The sequence below is a fragment of the Chinchilla lanigera genome, unplaced genomic scaffold (assembly GCF_000276665.1).
Source record: "Chinchilla lanigera isolate Chin_1 unplaced genomic scaffold, ChiLan1.0 scaffold00104, whole genome shotgun sequence".
NCBI classification, from domain to species: Eukaryota; Metazoa; Chordata; class Mammalia; order Rodentia; family Chinchillidae; genus Chinchilla; species Chinchilla lanigera.
In genome coordinates, this window is record NW_004955505.1 from 1,843,674 (window position 1) to 1,854,841 (window position 11,168).

The 11,168-nt window shown below is 38.3% G+C and overlaps 1 protein-coding gene across 1 annotated transcript; it reads right to left on the reverse strand.

Moving 5' to 3' along the window:
* Nucleotides 1–331: 331 nt before the first annotated feature.
* On the reverse strand, nt 332–10,556 carry LOC102004837 (dol-P-Glc:Glc(2)Man(9)GlcNAc(2)-PP-Dol alpha-1,2-glucosyltransferase). Its single transcript, XM_005407110.2, has 3 exons — nt 10,270–10,556; nt 9,086–9,283; nt 332–7,410 (listed from the first exon to the last, which is right to left on the reverse strand). The coding sequence occupies exons 1-3, from the start codon at nt 10,450–10,452 to the stop codon at nt 6,355–6,357; spliced, it is 1,437 nt and encodes a 478-aa protein (XP_005407167.1). The 5' UTR covers nt 10,453–10,556; the 3' UTR covers nt 332–6,354.
* Nucleotides 10,557–11,168: the final 612 nt, after the last annotated feature.

Sequence of the window (11,168 nt, forward strand, 5' to 3'; positions counted from 1 at the left end):
ACAGCAACATTCCATAAATGTTGGCCACTATTACAACTCAAGACCAGTCAGTAATGTAAATACTCCCTATTATTGCAGAACTAAAAATATACTCAGGCTACTGAAGGGCACTCATTACAGGTATGTAAATATACTTAACACTACTATTGTAAGAAGACTAATAAAGTTTAGGATTGAGTGAGTATAAAGAAAATGGCTAGTAGTACACAGGAGGGAAAAGCTGCCAGCCTTCAGTTTAGATTGAGACTATATTATGTAGATAAAATAAACCATAAAATATTATAAAACATAAATTTATTTACAAACAAAATAGAAACACACTTGAACAAACTTTAAAAGGGAAAAACTGTTTTATTCTTATAAAGAACAGGTTTACTCAAAAAACAATTTAAAATCACATGAACTCACAGTATAATTTTAGAAGACAAACAACTCTTAAGAGTCTAGTATCTGACAAAATGTAAAATGTTTTTCAAATTTTAGAGCATATATTCATATATTTTTTAAAATAAAAGATCAAGGTAACTCAGCCAGAATTTTACAAAAATATCCCAAAATGTCATGTTTAACTAACAGTTTGCTTCCAAGTGAATGTCTCTATAGAAAACTGTTTTCAAACAACTGCACTCCTCCAATTGGTAAGAACAGTCATTACTTCTGTGAGCATGAACATGGCCAAAGCCTTGATTTCTTCCTTCCCTTAAATTTTCAAGTATACACATACACCCACTTGAGACACTGCCAAAACACAAATGGAGGATACAATAGTAAATGAGGCACTATTTGCTTCTAGAGGAGCCAAAATTCATATGGTGCTCATTTTTGTGACCTGGGAAGCTAAGCAGTATAGCTGTATTCATGACAACTCTTCCTTCTAAAGTGCCACACGTGGCCTTTGCGCACTTCTCCCTGAGTAAGAGCCCAGCAGTTAAAAACAGTGGGGTCTGTGTAGGCTTCTGGATCATAAGTCCCAGCTCAGCCAGTTAGGCTGCAACCTTGGGCAAATACTCAGCAGAATTTCTTGATGCGTACGGTACTATTAACAACAGTACTAATCTCGCAAGGCTGTCAGGAGAATTAACTGAGAAAAAGTGGGTAAAGCACTGAACACTGTGGCCAACACAATGCTACACCAGTTTTCCAACTCGCCATGTTCACCACTTGTCTGTAGAAAAAGATTCTAATGCCTCAGGAAGCAAACAGTGTCATATGGACAAGTGCACAAGGTTTATCATCTCATGTGATTACAAAATACAAAAAAGGTCTTTTACATTTAGTTTATAGTTTCATACAACTCAAATCATTTTCAATAACAGCATAATCGACATGGATAATATAACAATACAAAAGTATAAAAAAGTTAATTCAAAGTTTAATTACAGTAACACTTCAAAATGTGGCACAATATCACCACCTAGTGAACACTAAACTGGAAATCTTTATAAGAGCTTGCTCTCTTTATCACTAGGGAACTAAACCTTTTCATTCATATTCTTTCCACTGATATGTAGGACTAAAAATATATCTCACTAATACACTGAAACATAACTACAGTACCTATTAGCAGGCTGTGTATCTCAATTATTTGTAAAACATAAGATCAGAGTTATAGTAGCTTTGTTCAGAAGTTTAAAATATATCAGGGACAGCATGCAAACCACCAGAAATAATTCTCCATGACTTCTCAATTAGTGCAAATAGTAATCTGTAAGAAATTTATGAACACAAAATCGCAGTAGTAGCGAGACCTCTTTGACAGCTGTTTCACCCCCCCTACTTGCTATTGGAATCTACTAAAGAATCTCTGATAAACACAAATTTTCCTTCAATAAATAGCAAATTTAATTTCTAGGGGTCTATTTCTCTGCAAGTAAGCAATTAGAAAATTGGTTTTCCATGAGTAGAAATCTGTTGACCCCTGATTTATACTTCAGTCAATATGGGACAATGATAATCCCTTCAAATCATTATTCTTCATATGAGAGCTTATTGAGTTACTAAATTTCTGTAAACACATACTCTTTTAACCATTTATCTTGCCACAAAATTACGAACTCTCACCATTTTGTTCAAGCTCCTTCCAACCATTGCTAGCATTTTTTAGAAACAACTACATCTGACACAAAATAATACGCCATAAAGGATTTGGCAAGTGCAGAGTAAAGACAGATTATCAACGCTTTCCATATTCTTTTATTTCTCTTAATGAAAAACTTTCACAGTATGGCCCAGGAAAATAATCAAAAACTCGTAGGTTGGGGAGTCAGGTCAACCTATTCATTTAAAGTCAGAGTGGATTTTGAGCAAATCACCAAATATGCTTGACCTTTAGGTTTTCCAGCTATGTAGAAATCAACATCTACAACACAGGCATGAGTGGAATCGAACGAGAGTATTTGTAAATCAGGCAGCACAACATCCAAACCATTCCAGGTACTCAACAGACAAGGGCACCCGCCATTATCACTTCTGCTTTCTCTCTCATCTTGTTCGTGCTGTCTGCACAAAGACACGGCTCAGATGAACCGCTCGGGTTTCAGGAGGCAAAGCCAACCCAATGCTTTAATACTGTTCTTGTTGGAAAAGTACACTATCTTCTTTTGGTATAAAGGTGATGGACTGAATGAAAATAAAATTAACATTAAATTCATCAAAAGCTCATTTTTTAAAAAACAGCACATTATAGGATATCATTGGGTTACCTTACTGTGACAAAATTTCTTACCCTACAAATAATTCTCAAATCATAAAGAATTTATTTTTGAATTCGTGGGTATGTTTAAAAACGTATTTTATACCTATCCATTTTATTATTATTTTATCAACTACGTCTTAGTATATTCGAAATGTGTGTCACTAGCATTTAAATATATACAAAGTATCACAAAGAAAAAATAATTACCAGTTATTCCTGGAGTAATAAGTACAGCCTAAAAAAACACAAAATATGTGTAATTGGTTGGCATTTCTTTTCCTTTTAAAGTCTTATAAACCATCAAAGTTCTACTGTTCCTATAACTTAATGACTGAAAACTACATTTCGTATTTTAAACAGCAATAATCTGACATGGTAATCCCCATGCTAATGCACTTTCTACACGCCTGTATCTACTAATTCATAATAATTTCCACTTAAACCTTTTTCATACTTGTATCGTTCTTGTTTTATTATTTAATAAAATTGTAACTGCTTCAAAGATAATGCATTTTCAGCTAATAAACATGACTTTATTTATGTGACACATTTTATTGAAAAGTGGATCCAAAATAATAGTCCATTTAAGGGGTATAAAGAACTACGAGATCCCTTCTCTTCTCTCCAGATGAATATGAGAAAATAATGACAAGTGGCAATTAACTTCTAATTAGAAATACATTCTATGTGAAGCTATTTATTAGGAATAAGTGATTTATGTTAAGGGATTTTATGACAGGCTATGTACATTCCAGAAGTGATTCTAATAGGACAACGTGGCCAGAGAATTAAATTATTTCTCTTGCCATGATGCTATGTTTACAGTAAGGAACACCGTATTTTCAAACCATTTAAATACATAATCGGATCCAGTTATAAAAGGCGTAAGGGTATCCAAAGAAAACGGCGATGTGAGGAAGCACACAATACATCGGAACTTTACTATCTACAGATAACATTGTGTCTGTACAATCTCACCTAAGGTAGAACTCACTGAAAATGATTACTTCGCATACAACAATTTGTGGACCCAATCTTCTCATGATGCTCAGACCAGTAACAGTGACTGCAAATTCCCCAGGCTCTCTAGCAAGGAAGTATATCTTTTTCATAATCGTTTTTTCATCAAGCGATTCGAATAATTTTTTAAAACTCACAATAAAAATTTACTCCATTATCCTTGGAAAAAGTTCAAAACACAAACACAATTTACATTGTGTGTAAAACTAGGATCGAAATAATTAGGAATAGCTAGTCTCAGTTTTCTCAAGTACAATGACTTCACAGGAATGAGTTTGGAATCAGATTCTGAACTAAAGGCAATATAATCTACTGTGTTAACCCTGTGTATTTCTCACATATTTAATCTGTTAAAAATCCTGGGAAGTCCACCAGTCAATGGCCATCTTCTAATTGCCCACAAAAATGTAAACAAAACTTGTATTTTAAACACAAAAATATTATTAGGACTCCTTGTTTTAAAATGATAGTTATTGAAAAATAATTTAAATAGCAATGATCTTGAAATCATATCCTATTATAAAAATACGTATTTGCTCAGCATTTAATTCATAGCATTCTTTTCTAAAATGTCAAAATCTACATGAAGAACAAAAATGAAGATTAACCCTTTTCCTCTTATTTTCCAAAACATTTCCTAAAGTGGAAGTGACTCATCACTTAAAAATGAACTGAAACAGTGAACTCTTCCAAAAGCAGTCTTCTTCAGTTATACGGGGACAAAGTGGTTTTTTCCTTTTTGCCAGAGAAGTTAAAGTGGAAAGTTTTTTCCATTTAAAAATACTTCTAAACATCAAGACTTGCATTAGTTCCATCAATCAAGGAAGTCGTTTTTCCTAAGTTGCATTTTTTTCTGTTTTGGCTTCTTAGATTTGCTTCTCCATTACAATAAATTTGTGGTAAAAGCATTATTTCTTTGACTATGCTTTCTCTTTCTATTAAAAAGAAGTCTAGGTAAAAAATATCTGTCCAGCTGTTATAACCGAATCAGTGTACTAAGTTCTCAAAAGCCTGTAATTTTTACCTGCACACAATCTAATATTTGCAAATGAAGAATCCACTATTTATTCAAATCCAAATCTACTGTTTAAAGCCCAGAGAAAGCATAATCCAACACTGAAGGGAAAGTAATTTGCTTATAGCTGTTTTTTAAAAATCTTAGAAATATAAATTTAAGTTAAAAGTTCTATTCACAGTTCCTAGTTTACCATGTCAAAGTTAACATGCCTCAAAATACAATTTCCTGCAGTGGAATGATGATCACACAACAGATGCACTGAAAACAGTGAGCATGGAGTCCACACACACACACACACACACACACACACACACACACACACACACACAATCCTACCCAGCAGGTAGTCCCTAATCTATAAAGTTAGGTCAAATGACTTCTCAACTTTTAATTCTAATATATTTGGATGAGGGACGCAAATACCAATTTGATTTCCATTTATGGAAGGAACCTCAGAAGTCACTTTTTTTTTTTCAAATTTCTCAATGAAAGAAAATTGTATTTAAAAGTGTTATCTCCGAAAACCTTACGTTCCTTTTTCTCCCACAAAGACACCTATCCAGAACCTACAAATGTGACCTTACTTGGAAAAGGAGTCTTCAGAGATTGGTTGTAGATATAATTAAGGATCTTGGATGAGATCACTTGGGATAAAGTGCTTTAAATCCAATGGCCTTGTCCTTACAGGAGCTGGGCAGAGACACAGGAGGTGGCCATGGAAACATGGAGGGAGAGATTGGCTTATTACTGTGTCAATAAGCAAGAAAGTTCAGCCTGGCCCCTGATTGGGAGAAGCAATGGGTGGGTCCTCCCCTCAGAGCTTCCCAAAAGAACCTTCCCTATAATACTCTGACTCAGACTCTGGTCTGTACAAACGTGAGGAACTTTTTGAAGTCACCAAGTTCATGGTCACTTGTTATAGCAAACCCTAGGAAACTAATGTAGTAATGTATTTCAGGAAAAATTTTTTTTCTTTAAAAGGTATTATAATTAACATCATTTATTTCCAGCCTTCCTACATGTCATATTGGAAATCAGTGGTACAGTTTTCTCATTTGTAGATTTTAAACAAAAACCAATTTGATTCCTAGGTAAACCTGTTTGCAATTTACTACTTACACAAATCTGCTTTAACTTATGACTAAAACTGTATTTCTCAAATGTTAAACAACTTTTCAATCAGGAATGTTGGCTGATCACTTGTAAATATTTTTAGTATTTTAATATTTTAAATATATTTAATATTTTGCTACCTTTTGGGGAAAAAATATAGTAAAGCAGTTCTATTACTATGAAGCGTCCAAGTTTTCTTGAACTTATATATATATAAAATGCTTCCAAGCTTTACGGTTGACAGTATCAGAGATATGATGAGATATTTGTAAACATGTTTATTTTCCCAATATTTGGGATTTTGAACCAGATCTGGAGTTTTCCCAGTTCTTTATACTGAACTTCCTCAGACTTGTTATACATGCTTAAAATGTACTGTACATAAATACCAGCTGTGACCTTAGGCGCACTGTAGTACCTAAAAAAATTCTATAATTTTTACCTATTCAGTTATTCCTTTTGGAGACAGTCTAAACATTAAGACTTAAAGTTCAAAACAACCTTATTATTACCACATAAACCTTTGAATATCCTGATTATCCGGCCACTGAAAAGTCTTGTTCAGAAAGATATAAAAAGTTAGGAAATTAACAAGTGCATAGCAACTTAGTTCACAAACCAGTCTGGAAGTGGGCGGCAGAGGTATATTAACCCTATAAATAACATAAGGTAAAATAAAGTAACGGAATTCTAGCAGTTTCTGAGGAACTATAGAAGTAAACAAGCATATAAAAAACATTAAATTCCAGAAAACTGATTTCGATTTCAATGAGTCAGCTATACTCCAACCAGCGAATAGATAGCCTGGAACTAACAAATATTTCATAATATCGTGTTTTTGAAAAACTCTTTTCCATACATAGAATGTATAATGTCTATTGTCTGCCAGCAAGTATTTATGAACGTAAGTGAACTTCCAAACTAAAAACATGGAGACTGCAGTAATCACAAGAAACTGGATTCTATGTTTCCAAACTACACAAATAAAAGCCTTAACTTTGGTAGGAGATAGTAGGTGGGGAAAGGAAAAAAAGAGAGTAAAAGAGAAAAAGTAGAAGAGCTGAGGAAAATGAAGACAGGCTTCATGATTACTCCGATCACCAATAACAATTCCACCATTAACTACTACAAAGGCACAAAATGCCAATACCAGCAGGATGTAGGGCCAGGTCAGAAGGATGAGCACACTCAGGTTCTTAAAGGACATGCAGTACCCTAACAGGAACCAAAGAATTTTTCTGAATTCTGAAAACGGTCCTTTCACAGAGGGGAGCTTCTCTTCCTTCTTCTTCTGTAGCTCAGTTTTCCAAGCTTCAGTTAACTTGTGTGCAATGACGTGTCCTGCGCAGAAGACAGTCCAGACGATATTCGTTTGGCGAAACATGAAGCCCCCAAATCCAAGCAAGGCTGAGGTTTTATGATTTCCATAAAGACACATCAAGTAGGCAAAAAGGGTAAAAAACATGGATCCTGCTTCTGTGTAATACAGGAAGTTAAAAAAATAGAATGTAGGAAATACTGCTAGTGCCAATGTTGATAAGATTCTCTGGATACTGGAAGCAGCCTTGGAGTGGGGAAAGAAAAGTTAAAATTACTTTCATGACACAACAAATATGCTATTCTTGGTGAACAAATGGAGAGATTTATTTTAAAAAAACACTTTAATCTTATTTAAACAAACTTGTTCAATATTAATCTCATGTCTGGCTTTGCCAAACCTCAATATGCATTTATAACAACACTTTCTGCTACGTTTTAGTCACAACTCTCAGCCTGGAGGCCACTAGAAAAATTTATGTGTGTGCCAATGGTCCGATGGCTTAAAACATTTTGAATAATTCAATGAAAGGTTAAGGAGTTCATGGGTATTAGAGAGTGAAGTACGCTCTGTAAGGAATACAGAGATGAACAGGACACCACGGAGGCACCTTCCCACTCTGAGCGTAAGTCTTAGCCCCTTCAATAAGCATTCACTCAGCCATCATCACCAATTCCCTCTGAGGGTATCCCTTCAAATCCCTGGACTAGCAATAAAGTAAATGTGTGTATAGTACTGGTAGTACTCTAGCCAATGATGTTACTTCTCATGATAAAATCATAGGTATTTTCCAAAAAATAGCAGACCTAGACTAAAGCCAAATATCTTCTTTTGACCTTTCTATAGACACTTTAAAACTTACGGGCTTTTATCTCCTTACATGGTATCTTTCACTTAATCTAACCATGCCACTCCCCTGATTAAATCAGACCACATCATTCTCTTGATTAAAATTAAATTTGGGCCATCATTTACTAGAAAAGTTCAAAAACCTTTCTTTCCATGATATAGGACATCTTATAAGGAATACACACACACACACACACACACACACACACACACACGCACACGTGCATGCGCGCACGTTTAAGGACATTCTTGACTTCAATTCCATCTACACCTCTCTAATTTACAATTCTGTAATTTCAAACAGCAACTCTCTGGACCTTACAGTTCCACGCCTTTCTACCAGGATTATCGCCAACCCTTCACCCCTCTGTCCACCACGATTCACTTCCGTCTTCTCTGTGAAGCCTAACCCAAGGCCACCTACTCCCCCGCCTCACAGTCAGGCTGCAGCGAGCGCTCGCTCTGCAGCTCTTTTTCTGCATCCTCTGTATCCTCACTGCATCACCAGTCCACCTCCCTCTCATAACTGATACTACTGAAACCATCCCTTTCAAACAAAAATTATCATAGTTAATATTTACTAAATATCTGGTATTTATAGGGCACTATCCTAAGCACCTTCCATTTATTAAGCTCCTTTATTCTTCAGGGCAATTCTATTCTATTATTATTATCCCTAATTAATAGATGAAGTCATAGACATGAAGGGGTTTACTGCCAAGGTAACGTAAGAGGTAGAAGCAGGGATTGCACTCAAACTCAAGCCCTCCACCTCCAGGGGCTGCATTTTTACATCAAATTTCTCAGGTAAGTTTGTTTCCCCTGAAGAAAATATAAGTACCACAAGAAAAAGGCGATCTCATATATCTTTCTAGTGAAATATGCTTTTCTTATGAAATATGCTCAGAAAATTTATCAGGCTGGCTTGCAATTTACTAACACCTACTTTAGATTCATCTTTACAAAATATACACAAATACTACTTGTTTAAGACGTTTTCCTCCAAATAGCCTAAAACACATTCATCTTCACCATGGACCTGGCACCACACACTCCTGTACTAGAAACGTACCTTATTTCTGGGTTGTACCTTCCGGAAAAGCAAATACAGTAAGTAGAAGTTGCCAACACTGAAGAGAAGATTGACGAATCTGAGCATTCCAATGGAGCACACGACATGTTCAGACCATCCAAAGATCCAGCTGGCAGGCTTGACCACACCCACTGACACCAGGTATAAGCCAGGCAACGTAGTAATCATAGGATCCCACTTAAAAATGAAACATCAATAATGAAACAAAAGCAAGAGGTAATACCGACAAAACAAACTCACGCACGCCAAACTCAAGGTTCAACAATCTAAAACCTTGGGAATTTATTCCATGAAGTGGTGAAACAAGTCTTGATCAGCTGTCTCCTTAAGGGTAAGTTTTCCTTTTTTGCCTCTGCACCTGTTTGTAATTACGAGACCAGCAGCCAACAAATAATTTAAAATTAATTTCTGTTTTCTGAGACTTGGTTTTTAGAAAGCTTGTATTTTGGTGAATAAACGCCAATCCTCCAGCTTTACAAAGCATATAAACATTGGTTGAGAAAAGAAATGTTGAGAGTGACTGGATCACAGGCTCCGTAATGACAGCTAACGTGGACCAGTCCAGGGACTGCGCTAACCCCCCTGTATTTAATCTTATGATACAACTTATACGAGTACGGCTGTCGTTCTGCGAGCGAGGAGGTTGAAACCCCTTCCCAAGGCTTTGAAAACAATAAATAACAGCACCAAAGTTTAAAAACAAGTTTTCCCCTAGCACACTTTGCATTTCCAACCAGCACCCCACAACGTCACCAGAAGAGGACGGATGGCATGTTTCTGAACCTGCATCTGTACACACGGGCAGCCAGATTTACTTTTAAATGATGCAATCTGACTTGCTGACAGTCTGCCTGGTTACCAGAAGGGTCTTTAAAATACCCAGGGAAGAAATCAGTGTCAGCTGTCACTTTCCGGCAGCTGCTGACCCGTCCCGCCCGCTCTACAGCACTGGGAAGGGCCTCGCGGGCAGCTCCGGGGCCTCCAGGCTTGGGACTGGTAAGGCGAGGGGGGACAGACGCCGAGGGGCACTGCCCAGCCCCCCAGCTCAGCGCTTCCCAGGAGGCAGAGATGCAGAGGCGTCCCGGAGCCCAGGGACAGGATCAAGGCCCCCGCCGCGGCGCTGCCTGGAGGGCGCCCCGGGGGTGCGGGGGTCGGGGCCGCACCTGCGCGGGGGAGAAGCGGCCCTCGCAGTAGCGCTGCGCCTGCGGCAGGTGGAAGACCTCGTCCATGTAGGGCTCGCGCAGCGCCCGGCTGAAGGCGGAGAAGAGGAGGCAGGACACTAGGAAGGTGCAGCTCAGCGCGGCTGAGAAGTAGTAACCCTCCAGCTGAGCCATGCCTGAGCCCATAGCCGCGGTCCGAGAAGCCCGCGCTGGGGAGCGCTCAGCCTGCAGAGACCAGCTAGCAATTCAGGATCGAAACGGGCGCGCTAGTCGGGACTGACCGGAAGGGACCAGGCGCAGCCGGAAGACAAAGGATGCTGGGAGAGCGCGGGCCGGAAGAATCGGGTCACTGTTTCCGGAGTGAAGAGTTTCTCTAACGGACCGGACTGTTGCCCTGTCAATCACATTGCCGGAAGCGCGCGGTACGGTCGGTGGTTCGAGGCGGGGCGGGTCTAGGAATTCTGCGCGTGCGCAGGAGTAGCGCGGTGCGAGGCTTCAAAAGAAACCAATTTCTTCACCTGTAGAGGTTTATTCTGATCGTTTCCATCTCGCACCACAAGATGACGCTATGGCCCCATGTTTCCAATTCCAAACTCAACCCTTACATTTCTTTGGTTGTCTGTTTTCTCCGTTGATCTGAATTGCTAAAATCTTCAGTCGGAAGACGTTTCATTCCATGAGCACTGGGTGGTGGAAGGGAGCGTGGGATGTGGGAGCAAAGCTCGGTACTTTCAGGTCAAAGCTGGAGCAATTATTTTAGAATTTTGGGCGTTTTAGGCGAGCGAGGGTGCCGTGCGCGTGTGAATGTGGCGTGAGGATCAAAAGCGGTGTCCCACGCATCGCTTCTGTGTGTAGTCTCCAAAAGGGTTTTCCCACAGGCATATGAACTTGTAGACCTTAAT

What these genes read in the sequence shown, in the direction of transcription:
- LOC102004837 (XM_005407110.2), bottom strand. Translation starts at nt 10,452, where the DNA reads ATGGGCTCAGGCATGGCTCAGCTGGAGGGTTACTACTTCTCAGCCGCG. An exon ending in GCCGCTTCTCCCCCGCGCAG is followed by an intron (nt 9,284 to 10,269) that starts GTGCGGCCCCGA and finishes TTCATTTTTAAG; the next exon opens with TGGGATCCTATGATTACTAC. An exon ending in AGGTACAACCCAGAAATAAG is followed by an intron (nt 7,411 to 9,085) that starts GTACGTTTCTAG and finishes CCCCACTCCAAG; the next exon opens with GCTGCTTCCAGTATCCAGAG.